This window comes from Gasterosteus aculeatus, chromosome 7 (assembly GCF_964276395.1).
Source record: "Gasterosteus aculeatus chromosome 7, fGasAcu3.hap1.1, whole genome shotgun sequence".
Classification (NCBI taxonomy): domain Eukaryota; kingdom Metazoa; phylum Chordata; class Actinopteri; order Perciformes; family Gasterosteidae; genus Gasterosteus; species Gasterosteus aculeatus.
Window position 1 is genome coordinate 6,562,542 of NC_135694.1, and position 16,938 is coordinate 6,579,479.

The window sequence follows — 16,938 nt, forward strand, 5'->3', positions numbered from 1 at the left end:
ATTTTTCTACAGGTCCCTGAATGCAGCATTCATGATGCTTATTATTGTTGCCGTATTATTGTAATACATTGGGTCAAACACATAAATCCAATCGCAAAGCAAAAGCTCAGGAGCAGAGTTGAGGCATTATGAATGTACAAATGCATAGTAACTGAGTTTATTTTTGTTGTTGTTGTATGCCAGTACAGCAGATGCTTTCTATTAATTAATATTCTTCGCAAACATAAAGTACACAGCAGCCAGACATCATGCTTAGAAAGCTCATTAGTGGGTTTACATTGGATGAACTGAAAAGTTGAAAGTCAACATAAACAAACCAGTGCGGCAATGATCCCGTTGGCACATGCGCTGCAGCTATTCCAAGATTCTATATAGGGCATTTAATGGTCTTAACAATCTCCTTTAATCGTGTAAAGTCTCCCCGAGTCATGTTGTGCTTGTAACGAAGCCACTATTAGAAACCTGCCAGAGTAATCACAATCTGACGGGCTTATTATACATACTAAATACGTACAACGTTTTTGGTATTTGTGATCAGAGCCTTAAAAACATTGATTGCTGTTGATATTTAACACGACTTTTAACAAATACAATCTAAAAGGTTTCTAAATTGCATTTCCCGTCCGAGCAGTGAGAAAAATATATAAAACATTGTGTTGTTCTTTGCAGGCCTTGAAAAAGGGAAGCGCTCCAAATTGTTGTTAATGGGGAGAAACCACATTCCACTGCAGTTCTAACAATGATAGAAACAATGGGTAAGTAATCACTTTTCTAATCCATTCACGGTAACTGGATAGAACCAATGCCTTTGCCTATTCAGTTGCATTGCTGCCATTGTAAACAAAAACAAAAAAAGTACAAATATCATCCCCACACTCTATCTGCACCTTCTTAATTCTCCATCTTCATTTTTTTTAGATGAGCTATTTCTTTGATTAAATTTTTTTTTAAAAACCTTCTACAATGTGCTGTCCGTCTTTGCCGGCTCGCCAGCCGCGCTTGGCTTCCGCCGTTAGCTCCTCTCAACCAAGAGTAAGAGGCGCTGGACTCAGTTCTGAGGCGTGGGGACTGCCAATGTTGCCGTGTTTTGATAGTGTTGCCATATACTTGATTGTTTGTTTGTCTCCATAGAGATGTATGGGTCTGACTGTCAAACGCGGAGCCAAATGAGCGCCGCCGTCTCCTTTCGTTTCAGTGGTCACTCTCACAGCCGGCCTTATGACCACGTGCTTACTGTGGAAGTGAGACTTAGTCACAGTTGATGGAAGTTAGAGTATTTGCGCGGCGTGTACAGTTACAAGAGGGCTTTATAAAACGTGCTTTTGATTTGGGCGGACCACGATGTAGAGAGAAGGCATCGATGCGATACGATAATTAGCAGCTTTAAATGGAATTGGGTTGTGATTCAATTATTATTATCATGAGCACATGTTCACCCAAATTTCTCAAAGTCTGATAAAGCTCACTCTAAATTAAACTATTTCCGTAATCCAATTTCTGCATGTGCTTGCATATAAGTCAGTGTATAGCTGTAAATATCATACATCTTCTCTTTAATTTCATTTGTAACTGTCTTGTTAATTCAAAATGTTTATTACATGAGAACATTTATGGTGTTTTTCTTGTGTCGAGCATTAAAAAACATGCTATAACGTTACAGACACCGTCATCAAGATATGAAATGTCCCAACGTTGCTGATTGATTGATGCACAGAAGTCATGATATTACTATTTGAAATTGAATGCTACTGGCTTACGTGAGCACACATACATGAGCAAAAATACAGAATAAAAGAGAATCTGATTGGAAATATGGAGAAATTGTTTTTTTGCAAAAAACATTTTCACATGTATTGTTACACAGGTAAACAACATGTCGGCTTTACATGAGTTATATTGAAGTTTTACCGTATACTCACAATAAACTGCATTTAGCAGCCCACAATTCAATTTCAAATGTGATGTTTTCAATGAATCCAACTTGGACTCCAATTTTGATATTGTTCAACCTCGGCTCTGTTCCAGGACCACCTTGTCTTTTGGAACAAACGCAAACAGATGGACACCCACATACATGCCAACCTCTGTGGGGGGACGAAGTGGTGGTGCGGGGGGGGGGGGGGGGGGGGGAACGAGGTATTCCTCGTTATGCTTCCCGATGGTGGGGGCAATGAAAATGACACGGTTACCTCCAAGGGACAAGTGGCGCACACAGAAGAGACCCCCCCGGTGTTATTGGCTTGTATACAACCTTTGTTCAGACAAACAAAGCTCCGTGAGTGCAAGAAGCGGCGTGGAGCTCGCGCGCGCCCTATTAGGTGTTAGTCACAGTGGGTGAGCTTCGGGAAATTGCTTTATTTTCGTCCAGATGACGTTGGGCTTGGCCCATCCTCGCTAACAAGCCACTCAGGAGTTGCCCGATTGTGGGGCTTATGCAGGGTCCAGCAAGCAAGCGGCGGAGGGCCCGGTGCTTTTATCCCCCCCCCCCCTCACCCCCTCCCTCGCCCACCTCCCGATACCAATTCAATGCTCCTGTGAGCCATTGACACAAAAGGCCAAAACAATACAACTCTCAAGACGAACAGCGCAAGTTATGTTGCTGCTTCCACTTGTTTATCGTAAAAAAAGCTAATGGAATCTGAATGAATACATGTGGCGATGTCCTCCCCTCCTCCCCTCTCCCGTTCTCCCTATCTCTGCCCATGAACTGATAAAGCCTCTGTCCTCTGTCCTCTCTCCACCTCTATCTCTACCGCGCCTGCATCCACCCTCCCCAACCCCCGCGCATCCACCCCTTCAATCTGGCCGGCGCTGTCATTGAAATATGCGACGGCTTGCAGATACCCAGCGTGCCTTGCAGGCGGTGGAGCGTCTCCAGGCCAAGCTGAAGGAGCGGGGGGAGGTGCCCACTGAGGAGAAGCTCAGCCTGCTCAAGTCGGTGCTCCAGAGCCCCCTCTTCCACCAGATCCTGGCCTTGCAGAAGTCCGTCCAGCATCTCAGAGACCAGGTAAAATGGACATTTGTTTTTCATGGCCGTCCTCTTTTTAAGGTATCCACAACAATGCACAAGTTTTTCATCAATTAAAAGTTTGAATCGTCATGTCAACAACGCAGTATTCATTCTTTTAAGCCTGGCTGGACCTTTGGGACTGTCAACATGTTACAAAGATTCAAAGGAGTGATAGGTTGCAAGGCCAATGGAAGGTTACACGGTCCTGGTCATTCAGAGGTCTGCATCACATGAATATATATATATGAATGTAAACGGCCAGAAAAGCCAGATGGCTGCATCCCACTTTGTCAGCACAGAAGTAATATAAACAGAAGTGGTCATGTTTAATGATTAATAAGAGCTTCTCTGTATTTTTATGATCTCGACGTTGGATGAGCTGAGGTGGAAGCAGAGGTAATATCAAGTGCCAGTCATAGCTTTTGTGTCAGTGTAGAGAAGTGCTGGCATCTTGCACACAATGTGAAAATATTGAAACCGTGGCACTACCTGTATTATATATAATACCACCCCCCCCCCCCCCCCCACCCCACCTACGAAGTGCCTTCATCTTTCCTGTTCCCCGTGTGACCTCGCCGATTCTGCTTTTGGCTGGTTGCTAAATCCGCCATCCGCGATAGTCTGTGGCCAAATGGCTGTCAGGGTTCACAAAAGCCAGAAATATTATGGGTGCATGATCAGAGGTACTCAGTCTAAGTCAGGGACTCTTTTTCTTGCCGATTCTCTCCATTGAGAATAGAACATTTGAGTGGAGGGGAAGAGCTCTTAAGTCACAGTGGAAAAGGGCCAGGGTAAGCATTTGAGAAATACAGACGGAAATATTTGAGCAATGCGGTGGGAGGCAGGGATGCTTTTTTTTTTTTTTTTACCCCTTGCGGAATTTAGATTACAAAAGCCCTGCTGGCATTTTTGTGTGCTGGTGATTTAGCTTATTTCAAACGAGGTGCATTCCGCCTACTGTATGTGCACGTCTGCGTGTGCCTGTTTGCTGATGCGCGTTTGTTTTAATAAGCAAAACGTATCGAGCAGCGGTTCATCACAAATTCCCTTCAGATTTCTGAAATAGACTAATTCCATGTTGTAATAAACGATAAAGAGACGTGTTTCAGAGCCGGCAACAAGTCGTTGGTTTGTTTTTATAGCACTTTCAAACCCAACTGCATTTGTTTGGCCTCCTCAAGCACAACCAATTTGGAGTTTTTTTTTGTTGGGAGACAAGTGCCAGACATACAAACACACACTGTCTGTCGGTCTTCTGGCTCTGGTAGTTAGGCCGTGCACAGCCCATGTCGCCATGGCGACAAGGCCCTGCGCTCCAATGAGAAAGAGGCCACTGCATGAAGTGGGGCAGAAACAATTTCTTAAATGTACGAGAACCAAACTGGAACTTTAATCCTCTTAGCCAGGCCCCAGCTAACAAAGCTCACGCATGAGGCCAGGAACTTAGCAGCATGCTACGCTAAGTTAGCCCGGCCCATAGGGTTATGTTTCCGGACGCTGCACTAATGGGGGGGGGCGATGCGATGCAGTTTTGTTTCTCGGCACATTACGGAGAGTACATGTTCCCTCGGCGGAAACCTCTGCGCAGTCAACTTCCCAAAGATGCAAATGCGGGAGTTCACAAGGACGGCTTTGGCTCGGCGATGCCATATGCCAAATGGAGTGTTTATGAAGTGATTGCTGTGTGCTATATATATATATATATACGTCAGTTTTAAATCCAGTTCAGATGGCCGTAAACGTTGTGCCCTTTGGCTAATGAAATTGGAAAAACCCTGTTTCATGCAGTTACCTCGTCCATGCGATTCATCTGTCACACACGCAAAGTCATTGCAGTAATTAAAACCAAAGCCTAGCAAGGCATCCAGATGGCCTGCGATGCTTTCCTCCCCCCCCCCACCATGATAGAAATAATGTATTTGGAGCCTACTAGTCATTGTTGGAACATCCGCTAAGCGCCATTATACCCTGAAGGATTAGGCTGCTCTGGATCCAGCTAATCATTGCGGGATAACAAACCATCCGTCATCCCAGTGGCTTTAGACACCCCCGACGTCAGGGTTTTGTTGTCTAAAATTAAACCTGCTGAATGCTTACGTGGACAAGGACGACTACATCTTGTTGATGTCGGTTGGACTTTGGGCAGGATTGTTCCTAGTAAATGCTGTTCTCTGCAGGTGCCTTTCTGCAGACATTCCTCTCTGTTATGTAGCCGCAAAACTGCAAACTGGACAGACACCACAATCGTGGTGGAAGACTTTCACAGGCAACCAGGAAATAGTAGTGAAGTCTCTGAATCAAATACGCCTTTCTCCGCTTATTTCCTTTGAAAGGGAAAAAGCAGCTACGTGCTCGGTGGACTAGAAGGAACCACTTATACAGGGCAGAGCAGCTCTTATACCTCAGTCGGATTACAGGTGGCATCAACGGAAACTTACATTCCAACACATGTGAACCAACTTATTGTTACACTACAACTGTGAGACATCTGGAGGCATCTTATCAATGTGTGAGATACTTTCCTACAGCCACACAATCCCAGCACCTGCAACTTATGTACCAATCTGTGTTTTCATTTTACCAGAATATTTAAATATATAGTAGTAGAATGATAATTGCATGCTTTTTGTTGTTCATTTCTGTCACAGGAGAGCATCCCGGTGTCGAGTGGGAGTGACCCCGGCGATCATGTCGCAACAGTCAAACCCTACTCAGACATATCAGCTTCTCCACACATCAATGGAAAGACGTCATGTGAAGATTTCGAGCACCTCGTTAACTCCATGGCGCAGGTAGAGACAACCGTAAAGCAGAAGCGGCCCTTGTGCCGTTCATTTTGGTACACGCGCACACAAATCAGTATCCGTAAACATGTAGATTACCTTGATTAGTTCCTCCTTGACAGACAAAATATCTGAAGACAGTCAGAGATGAGAAATGCAGACTGCACACTGCGGTCTTTTCTCTTGAGGCACTTCAAATAGACTTCTAAAGGCAGCCTACAGCTTTGATGCTGCAGGGAATCAGCACAACGCTAAAATGTGTGTGTGTGCGTGTGTGTGTATATATATGTATATATGTGTGTGTACAGTAAATGTGTGTGTGATGCAGGGGCGCTGCGTGACGCACGTGGACCTACAGAAGCCAGTGTCAGGAGGCCTTGGCTTCAGCGTGGTGGGCCTGAAGAGCGAGAACCGAGGAGAGCTCGGCATCTTCATCCAGGAAATTCAGCAGGGAAGTGTTGCCGACTGGTACGTAAAAGCTCCGCGTGCCCTTCCTCAAGGATTCTAATCGGATAGCAGCAAAGTCAAAATTCCATCAAAAATGTTTCAACATTTGCCGGTAGTTCAAGACTTAACGGCTGATGAGTCTTTTCACACAGTCTGGGACTAATACAGGTTTTCTGGAATCCTCCAAATGAACCTATTTTACCAAAAAATTAAAGCCACATTTTTGCTATTTTTTGCCTTCAACGCGACCTTGTGGTGTCAAATTTTAATCGTAGAATAAAAAATATCAGACATAGACTCCATACCCTACCCCTTCCTCTCCCTCTCACTGTGACACTCGCATACCCCTTCCTCCCCCACAGTGATGGCAAGCTCAAAGAAGCTGACCAGATCCTAGCCATCAACGGCCAGCTCCTGGACCAGAGGGTGAGCCACCAGCAGGCCATAGGCATCCTGCAGAGTGCGTCGGAGAGGGTGCAGCTCACCGTGGCCAGAGGACCGATACCTCAGCTGGTCAGCCCCGCGGTGTCCCGCACGCCCTCGGCCGCCAGCACGCTGTCCGCCAGCTCCAGTGCGGTAAGGAAACGCTCTCGCGCGCTAATGTAATGGGCAGAATCTTGCATCTATTCCTTTGCTGGAGGGTGTAACACAATACACAAAGACACGAACGAGCATAGCAGCAGCTTCTGCGATCCAACGTGGTATTTAGACATCAGTACGGCGGACGCAAGGAGCTGTCTCGCATCAGACAGTGTTAATCGCTGGATTAAATCAAAAGTCCATTTAATTGCTTCACTGATTCTCCTCTTCTTCTACGCTTAGTGGCAGCACGTGGAAACGATCGAGCTGGTCAACGATGGGACCGGACTTGGCTTTGGTATCGTGGGAGGAAAGACCACTGGGGTCATTGTCAAAACCATCCTTCCCGGAGGCATAGCTGACCAGGTGATTGCTTTAATGGATCCCTACTTCGCCATAAGATGGCTTTTAATATTTTATTATATTTCATGAAACCTCTCAGTGTTATAGAGAGATGTATTTTGCCAGTTAGCTATAATGAAAATCACAAGCTAGCACATAAAGCACTCATGCCCCTCATGCCGTAGCAATAGTGTCATTAGGAGTTCATGCTCAGTCAGAAATGTGACTTTTTCTACCCCAGGATGGCCGCCTGCGCAGCGGCGACCACATCCTGAGAATCGGAGACACCGACCTGCACGGCATGGGCAGCGAGCAGGTGGCCCAGGTCCTCAGGCAGTGTGGTAACAGGGTGAAGTTGGTGGTCACCAGGGGTCCCGGGGACGAGAATCCCTCCCTCTCTGCTGTCATGCCCGTGGTGCTCCCCACTGTCAACGAACAGGTGAGAGCCGACAATACGGCAGAACATTGGTACAAATGCTTTCAATGCGGTAGAAAGTGTCACTTTGAAATGAGGTCATTTGGAGGTAGGACGAAGTACTTGCTCTGTTACAACTGGTCAAGAGGATGATTCAGATCTGAAGTGCAGGTCTGTCCTTTCTTACCTCGACTGGCCCCGAATGAATGGAATGAAAGAAGTAGGTCGCCTGTGACTCACGTCGGAGAGAAAATGTGGCCTTTTTTCATGGCTACTCAGGGTACTCTATTTGACCCCATTTAGACCTGGGAGAAATGTAGTGATTCACTATAGGAATGCCATCGCACGCATGTTGTATAGGGGTCAAGGCAGTGAAAAATCCGTACTTTGGTACTCATGTGGCACAGCCGGATGACTGCAGTGCCATGACTCGCCGTTCCGCTGTTGTCAAATGCATCGTCCTTTGTTTTTATTCGGTTACCAGCGGATGTTGAGCTGTCCTTACCAGTACTCTTTTCACAGGGCTGTGAAGAAGAGGAGGACGAAGCCTTTGATGTGAGCCTCACCAAGAACACCCAGGGTCTGGGGATCACTATTGCTGGCTATGTTGGAGATAAAAATGCAGGTGAGAAATTTCCCTTTGCAGTGGAAGGGTCGTATTGATGTTTAATTTAACTGAAGAAGTTGCGATGATTCATATTTGTCTTGCCTATAAACACTGGGTCAAGCGTGGGATTTGAAAGCGGTGGGTGGATGTGATGAACCCGGTATCGACATGCAAGTCTACGGAGCATCGGTTAACAGCTGATTGTTTTGGATCGATTGTTTTGGACTTGTAATATGGTGAATAATAACCCCACTAAGTTAATACATCTTCACTTTCATAAAATGAACAAATAAGCTCAAATACAAACTACCCGTTATCATGAACTGCTATATATATATATATTGACCATTGAGTGGCTTTGGCCTGAAGGTATTTATTTTGCAAGCGCACTGGGTTTCATCACATGGTTTTTTCATGAGTAGTGTACTGTAATATTGAACCGTGTTCACTAACCCTGACTCGTAACATGAGATGAAACAGCTGTTTGCTTTTCTCCTTTGGGTCTTAATGTCGTGACTCGCGTTCTTTCATCTCTTTACTCACTTTGCACTTGTTCTGACTCCGCAGAGCCCTCTGGCATTTTTGTTAAGAGCATCACTAAAGACAGTGCCGTAGATCAAGATGGCCGTATTCATGTCGGGGACCAAATAATAGCTGTAAGTATGAATTATGCTCTTTGCAGCTAGTGGTTTTCTTTATAACAGTGGCCTACGGCAAAAAAAAAACAGAAATGATGCAGTGAATGCTTAATACAATCTATTATACATTTAGTCAATGACGGGAAATACTGAGATGGATAATTAATAATTCACAATTGACTGATTTTCACTTCTTCCCTGTACCTTGGAATACAAGACTTGAATTAATACACTGTGAGTGTTTACGTGTTTTTTCATTTCATTACTGCAGGACATTAACTATGGAGTGAAACTGTAATTTCTTGCGTCATTGAAACATCAGTGAAACACAAGTTCATTTTAATTGTTGTTGTGGTGTATTGGTGTTTGCCTTATTGAGTTCTGTTCTTAAGCGGTTAATGTGCTGTGGGAACTTAAGAACTAAGTAAAACACTTAATTAACTATGAATTCCCCTACAGTTTTTTTAAATGATCTATATAAATGAAGTTAATGGCTCAAGTAGATGGGAAACAGTCATGTGCAGCAATCTATTTCCACGCCTGCCGGTGTTTCTAATCACTTTGATTAATGTTGCTTCAATCTGCCCTCTATCAAACAAGAATTGAAATGTCACTTTGCACTCACAACGTCAGCACCGGCTGTTTAATCCACGGCCTCACAAATGATCGCCCTCTGCAGGTCGACTGCGTAGACATCCAGGGATACACCAATCAGCAGGCAGTGGAAGTGCTCCGACACACGGGCCAGACCGTCCACCTGAAGCTGATCCGCCGGGACTTCAGGCCCGAGGAGACCCCACCGAACGTGGCCCCCGTGGACGCCGGCCCCGCCCCGTCCCCCCCCGCCATCATCCCCACCGCCGTCGCCGTGATGGAGCTGGAAAGGAGGAAGGCTGCTCAAGGTGGGGAGAATGCAGCGAGAGAAATGTTAACGGGGACATTCTTTGTTACTCATCACCCTGTCAAGAAAAAGCTTTCCCCCGATGTGCCAATGCAGCTCAGCAGGCGCTTTTATGACTCATAAATGGAGATTTCCGTCACTTTTGTCATTCCAGTTAAAAAAACGGAGACTGAATATTCTCCTGATGCGTATAAATAACATTTACTTGGGTTCTACTGAACGGCGGTCCAAATGGAGGTTGACATTGGGATTCATTATTAAATGAAAAAGGAGGCCGTCTGAGTATGTAGCAGCCGTCTTTCTGCTTCTCCAGAAGTATTTATTTATTCATATTTTTGATGAAATAAGTTGTATTTATTATAGAAAGGGAAAAATTGCATTCTACGGAAATGGGAAACTGGTCTCTGTGTTCTACAGAATAATTTATTTTTGTAATACGTTCATTGAATATTGACACAGTTCCTAATACTATAAGAAACTACTTGGCTTCCTAACAAAGTGAAATGCACTGACAGACTGGACTGACCAAACAACCACATGTCAAAAGAAAAAACTAAAAGCTTTCCATCATGTTATTTAGACTCCATATAACTGTAACCATATCCAATAATGAATAAGCACGTGATGCCGAACATTTGACACATGGCTGAGGTCTGCCTTTGTCTTTTGGTATCCATCATGTACTTCCATGTCCTTTTGAACTACCCCCCCCCCCCTCACATTTTTTTATGCTGTTTACATCAAACAAGACAGACAGAGAGTAAAGAGAAAGATTCTGGCGCCCAGTCCTGACAGGACCTCCGGGCCTCTACAAAAGCTGGAAAAAAGTTGCCAATAGCGATGAATGGAGCTTGAGAGTGATTCTGGTGACAGGAAGTAGCCCAGAAACCGGCAGAAAAACTAGCAGCCAAACAAAAGTCGACAGACGGCGAGGGCCAGGACTCTCTTGGCTGCTGCGACAGCGGCACTTTTTAGCATTACAGATGATAAAAATAACTACTTCAGTGCATACCCATATTATATGATGTCATATCCCTGGAGCTCCCTTGTTATGAGCAGAAGAGTTTGGTGAGAAAGAATATATTTTAGCTAATTTACTGGGCATGATATCTCACGTTTGATGTACCAAGTGGTAATGGGCAATTTGATGGCCGGGATTAACGACAGAAATAAACCACTCACTTAAAATTGTTGTCAGTGTTGAAGTTGTTGAGCTCCTTCTTGCATCCCATGAGCAAGAATTGGTTTTCATGCTTGCACTTAAAAGCACCCATTGAACAGGCTCCACCGCGGCTTACTCGGGCGCACTGGTAGTCATTTCACAGGCGACCACTTTGGTGCCCTGCGGAACTCCAAAGACCTAAAAGCGTGGCGTTGGGTTGTAAAAAACGCACCGGGGTCATTAAGCAGATTTTCGAGGTACTGGGATTTGGGAGCATCGTGTATCTCCTTCACAGACCAATAAGGAAGTTCTTCTTCTAAAGTCATCGTCATTATGAAAGAGTAGGTGATGCTCTAACTATTTTAGTGGACTATCAAATAGAAAGATATTATTTCAAATAAGTAATATATATAATATAAATATGTTTTGTGTGTGTGTGTGTTGCTGCTGTTCCTCGTGTGCTTGCGGTCGCCACAGATGAAAAGCCGCTCCAGACAAAGAGTGAAGGACCCGACGTGGGACCCGACGCGGGACCCGACGCGGGACCCGACGTGGGACCCGACGCGGGACCCGCCGTGGATCAGCTTACAGACGAAGACGAACATGGTAGGAGACTGGGATTGTTCTTTTAGGTTCAGGCGCAGAGATATATCGACATCGGCCGCGCATCTCAGAGAAACGAGCGCACTGACTAGCAGTAAGCGCACGGCGAGGTGGGAGATCCACAGAGAGAAAAAAAAGTAGCAAACACACATTTTTGGGGGTTTTGTTTTTATTTTTGAAGGTCTAATTTTAAATACGACAAAAGTAATTTGCAAATAGCTTGATGCGCATTTCCCTTTGCTGGCTGGTGGAACGTTTATGGCAGACTCGCCTTTTATGTTGTTTTGTGTATTCACACTTCTGTCTCGTTATCCGAGGGATGGAGCCAGCACCCTTTGAAGAGGAAGATCTAATGAAGAAGTGGCAAGAAATTCTGGGGCCAAGTAATGAAGTTGTCGTAAGTGTCTTTTTTTTCCACAGCGAATTCCTTTCTCCCATGCAACAGTACTTGGCTCCTGGGCATTTGCTTTATGATGTGAACCGCTCCTCTGGATGGAGTCATTCATACAACTTGTTTCAAAAGCTGGCTGGAATGTGATTTTCTTGTCCCCCCCCCCCCCCCCCCCCGCCCCCCGTAACAGGAGGCTCAGGTGGAGAAGTTCAGTGAGAACAGTGGGCTGGGCATCAGTCTAGAAGCCAACAGCGGGCATCATTACATCCGCTCCGTTCTACCCGAGGGACCCGTTGGCCGCTGCGGAAAGCTCTTCAGCGGAGATGAACTGCTTGAGGTGTGCGGCCCCTTTATTGAAAAAAAAGAGCATTTCATCAGCAGCAGGGATTAGCATTTCTAAGTTACTGTGATATATAACGGAGGCCCACACCAGAGCTAAAAGGTGGCCAGAGACACGACTCCAGATGAATGCTAATGTGGCGGCTGGTTGAGGATTTAAATTAACGGTGATTTAAACCATCGCTAACGATGCTAATATTTTGCCCATTTGAAGGTCAATGGTTTATCCCTGATTGGTGAGACCCACAAGGAAGTTGTCCGAATCCTGAAGGAGCTTCCTCTGTGCGTGACCATGATATGCTGTAGGCCCGCCCCTCACCTGCAGACGGACATGGATGCTGTCCAACCAGAGACTTTCTTAACAGCATCCAAATTAAAGGTAACCTTCGGGACTTGTCATGACACACAATTTGTCAAGGGTTGTTACGTTGGGAAAAAATCCCTGAACGAGCTCAAGGCGATAATAAAGCAGCAGATGATACTTTCAAATAGGTATAGAAACTGCCTGCATCCCCTGAAAAGGCAGTAATGTGAATCATGAAATATGTTTCCCCGCCTCCGCATATTAACACAGGAATATGATAAGGGAGCAATACTCCCAAAGTAATCCTCCTTTATAACCCATCAACTGTTATTAGCTTTGCCGATGTGTCAATCGCTCCATTGACTTTCAACACTGTCAACGATGGGGTATAAAGACTTAACAATGCGCAGGGGAGGGTGAAAGTTTATTAAGACCAATTCGAGTGAAACCTCAGCAGCAGCAGCCAGCAACATTTACTCAAGATATGAGACATCAAAAGCAGCTTCCCTTTGGGCCCGGGGTTTTTCATCATTCCAGCTTTATCTGTGATAATGTACTAAGGCCCTGGCATCGCACATATATTTCCCTTTTATCCACCGCCAGTAACCTGAGCCAGAGACACATCTAGAGGGGAGCAATCTAGGGGGTTGGGAGTTAAGAGTGCCGGTGGCATGCTGTTACACAGAGATTTGGGGATTTTTGCTCTGCAGAAACAAATAGACCCGAGCGGCGTACCGGCTGCTGGAGACTCCGAGGTGAACGTGGCGGCAGCGGCGCAGGAGAAGGTGACTGAGGAGGCGATAGCGTCTCCTTTGGCTATGTGGGAATTGGAGATCCAGAACATCGAGCTGGAAAAGGGGGAAGGGGGATTGGGATTCAGCATTCTGGACTATCAGGTGGGACGTATAGCTGTCTGTAGTGTACATGTGTTGTTGCATTTGTTATCGTCATAAACTATGCAGCAATGAATTACGTCACCAGGAAAGCAATACGTAACATTTCAGGCATGACGTTTTTGAAATTCAACATTTAAATGCTTCTTCTGACAGTTGTACAAGCATCTCCACAGAAAAACACACTATATCATGCCATCATTGCTTATTTTGGCCTTTGCATTCCTTGCGGAACATAAAGCAGAGTTATTATACTAATCAAATAAGTTGAATTCCATAGAAGCCTCCGGCTGTGATAGTTTACCTTTGGACAGCTTCTCAATTTAACCGGACCGGACTTCCCACAGGACCCATTGGACCCCGCCAAGACGGTGATTGTCATTCGCTCGCTGGTTCCCAGCGGCGTGGCCGAACAGGATGGCAGACTGTTGCCCGGAGACCGCCTCATGTATGTTGACACCACCAACCTGGAGAACGCCAGCCTGGAAGACGCCGTCCAGGCCCTGAAGGGAGCCAACCTTGGCACGGTCCAGATAGGAGTTGCCAAACCACTGCCTGTGAGCATTGAAGAAAGTATTTTGTATTAGTACACGCAACTGTTGGTGTGACTTCAAGTTTGATGCATTTTGTGTTGTGTGAGGTTGTGTCGAGTTGTCGGTGTATCGTGTGACTCGGGATCCAGTCAAGAGGGTTCAGCTTACCGGGGCGTGCATTTTTCATCCAGGAGTTGGGCTGCACGGTGTAGCATTCCACCCGCCGGGCCACTAAGAGGAGGCGCCCACTGCCTGCAATGCTCTGCACCATTCGTTTCATACATTATATTATTGAATTTTCTTCCAAGAGCACGTACCCTTTTGTACATTCAAACACATTGGGGGCAGCTGTCAAAATATTGGGGTGGTCGAACACAACGTTCATCGCTCCGGGCGCCTGTACTCTTTCGTATGGGATATTTCGCTCTGCAAAAGAACTTGCATTTTCCCAGCTTTAGAGCTGCATTTCTCTTGTATTGAGCGTGCGGTTGGAATACACAGTGAGACATCTGGGCAGCCGGGGTTAGCTGGATTACTGAGCTGGAGGGAGCCTCTGTAGAATGATCCTCTCCTGCAGGACGCTGAATGCCCCTCTGAAGGATATTTTGGGGGTATTGCCTCTCAAAATTGACTCCCGACTGTGAGCCTTTTCGGCTTTTTTTTTTTATATCTACCTAGGCGGTATTTTTTACAAAATCGATACCAAGAGCTACTACTGAAGAGAACACATTTTTTAAGAATTAATTCAAAGAGCCGTAAACGTGCAGTTTCTCTCCGTTTGAACACTTTGTGCGCCAAGATCAATGTCAAACTCAATATCAGATGTATCAAAACTTCTAACATCTAACATCATTTTCATTCCATACTAATTTATTTGTACTTGATTTGGTCACAAAAAAAAATCAATAATCAAAAATCTAATTACACATAACTGGAGACACTGAAAGAATTTCTCCACTTTCCTAGGGAATATGTGGATATTCCCACTCTCCACACCCATATGGTGAGCAGGAGATTACTTCATCATCCACCATCCATTCATTTGACTTCATAAATATTTGGGTGGAAGAAGGAGAGGAAGAAGGACTGACTGAGGGCATCGTTTACCGAGCAGAGCCTGCATTGGTTAGTTAGCTTTTGGGAAAGATTCTGCAGAGGGAACGAATTGTACTTTACGTGTTATCTCTGCTTCTGCCTTAAATCACCAAGCGAGGTCTGTTAGTTTCTAGTCATACGTAGATTCATGTTATGTAATCATTATCTTGACAAACTGGATTAATTAGTTGTATTTTGTAGAAATAGAAGCTGTCATTAGATAGTCCACAAAATGTATTAATAATTTGGGCGTTCGTTGTTATTTCTGTCCCAGTTGGTTACACTCCTTCCGTTCATTATCACAGGTGGACGCCTGCGAAGCAGACCTGTCTGACGAAAGTGTGTTGGACCTCACTTACTCTGGGACAGAGGACGACACTTTCCAGGCATCCATGATCGCTCTTCAGGGCAGCGGCTGTAGTGCAGAGATGGATTACCTGCACTCATCTACGCCCACGGTAAGCGGGCGATGAACGGCACAGGGAATATACAAGCGAAACCAAAAGCACGGCGTGAAATCGTTCTCTTATTGCATTAAATGCCACTGCAACAGTAATTGCCCTTTATCGCCGTAACTACGCAACACAACGTGGGGTCATTATTCTTTCTGTTTCTTTTGCTACCAAAATTCTAAATGTCACAAGGAATGTGTTTGTGCTTTTGTTAAGGCAGAAAAAACATTTTTTTTTTCTTATGTACGGGGGTTGTAGGTGTGCCTGCTGTGCAGCAGCGACTCCTCGAATAGATATTAAAGAATTATGGGAAATAAACAAAGAAGAAAAAAGGTCACACAAACTGTTTTCCAAAAGTTCACAACCGACCTTATTTGCAGGGCCTTCCCCAGAAATGTATACTACTATAATAGGGCAGCCTAGAGGGACAACGAGGAGCATTTAATAGCACCGGACAGATTCCAAATGTTTGTTATGAAGTCAGACGGCTCAGTCTTCTTGCGAGGATGAACCGTTTCCGCCCCCCCCAGAGAGCTCTAGCGAGAGGCAACAAGTCTGCAGACACATTTTAAAGTGTGGCAGTAAATAGCGGACCAGCGCTTTGTCCAGACTTGCTTGACAGTATCTAATGCGATGCTTCCCGAGCAACGTGAGTGATTTCCTCTTTCTGGTCCCCACATTTAAAGGTCATCTGGTTGTTGAAGATCAAAGGCGCGAGTTCGCCAAGTCACCCTCGGTCGATAAATCAGTGACAGCTATTTCGCTATCGAGTGCGCTAATGGATGGATTACAGTTGTGCTACTTGGTACCGCTTTGTACGGACTCACCCATGTGCATTGGTTGTTCTGTTCAAGACCCTTTTAAAGGCACTTTAGTGTGATCTCCTCCTTCAAGACTGGGCCTTTTTTTAAATGATTGGACCAATTAGATACATTTCCCAGACCAAACCAAACCAATAGTATAATTTCCTTAAAAAGATTTGTTGGAAAAAAGTTATTTAAGGGCATCTTAAGCCTTAAGGCCCTCAGTGTGAAAGTGAAAGTTTAATGTCTGAATGCTTATTATGGTAATTGTGGTCATTTTTTTTCAGAGATGCTAAAGATACTTTACTTCTAGTTGCATCACCCCCCCTCAATTAAGATATATGCATGCTTTACATTCATATACGTTATAGTAATGTGGTTTTCACACAAAACTTGGTTACACTACACAAATATACAGTGATTCCTAAATTTAAACAAACACAGTATCTGAATACCTTCAGCTTTCACAGACCAGTTTTGACCACTGAATAATAGCACAATGTTATTAAACTGAAACGTATTTGCACCCTTTTTTTTGTTCCTAAAGTTTTAAACCTTTCTGCCGGCTCTCAGAGGGAAGTGCTCGCTGACAATCAGCACTGCTCAATCCGGTCTTAATAAAGTCTTAAATGCTGCGACGA

At 45.0% G+C, this 16,938-nt stretch overlaps 1 protein-coding gene across 32 annotated transcripts in view; it reads left to right on the forward strand.

Annotated features, from left to right (window-relative positions):
- mpdz (multiple PDZ domain crumbs cell polarity complex component) overlaps window positions 1–16,938 on the forward strand; it is a 44,753-nt gene that overhangs the window by 1,055 nt on the left and 26,760 nt on the right. For 22 of the 32 annotated variants that reach the window (XM_078106262.1, XM_078106263.1, XM_078106265.1 and 19 more), the window contains exons 2-19: window positions 670–755; window positions 2,841–3,007; window positions 5,659–5,802; window positions 6,122–6,261; window positions 6,603–6,816; window positions 7,063–7,185; window positions 7,403–7,600; window positions 8,099–8,201; window positions 8,751–8,839; window positions 9,501–9,723; window positions 11,362–11,490; window positions 11,805–11,884; window positions 12,069–12,215; window positions 12,432–12,596; window positions 13,232–13,417; window positions 13,762–13,971; window positions 14,914–15,072; window positions 15,348–15,500. In XM_078106262.1, the coding sequence (XP_077962388.1) occupies window positions 740–755; window positions 2,841–3,007; window positions 5,659–5,802; window positions 6,122–6,261; window positions 6,603–6,816; window positions 7,063–7,185; window positions 7,403–7,600; window positions 8,099–8,201; window positions 8,751–8,839; window positions 9,501–9,723; window positions 11,362–11,490; window positions 11,805–11,884; window positions 12,069–12,215; window positions 12,432–12,596; window positions 13,232–13,417; window positions 13,762–13,971; window positions 14,914–15,072; window positions 15,348–15,500 (2,646 nt within the window). In that variant the 5' untranslated portion in view covers window positions 670–739. The remainder of the gene's footprint in view (window positions 1–669; window positions 756–2,840; window positions 3,008–5,658; window positions 5,803–6,121; window positions 6,262–6,602; window positions 6,817–7,062; window positions 7,186–7,402; window positions 7,601–8,098; window positions 8,202–8,750; window positions 8,840–9,500; window positions 9,724–11,361; window positions 11,491–11,804; window positions 11,885–12,068; window positions 12,216–12,431; window positions 12,597–13,231; window positions 13,418–13,761; window positions 13,972–14,913; window positions 15,073–15,347; window positions 15,501–16,938) is intronic. The other 10 variants (XM_078106273.1, XM_078106285.1, XM_078106288.1 and 7 more) reach the window with 1 other exon arrangement.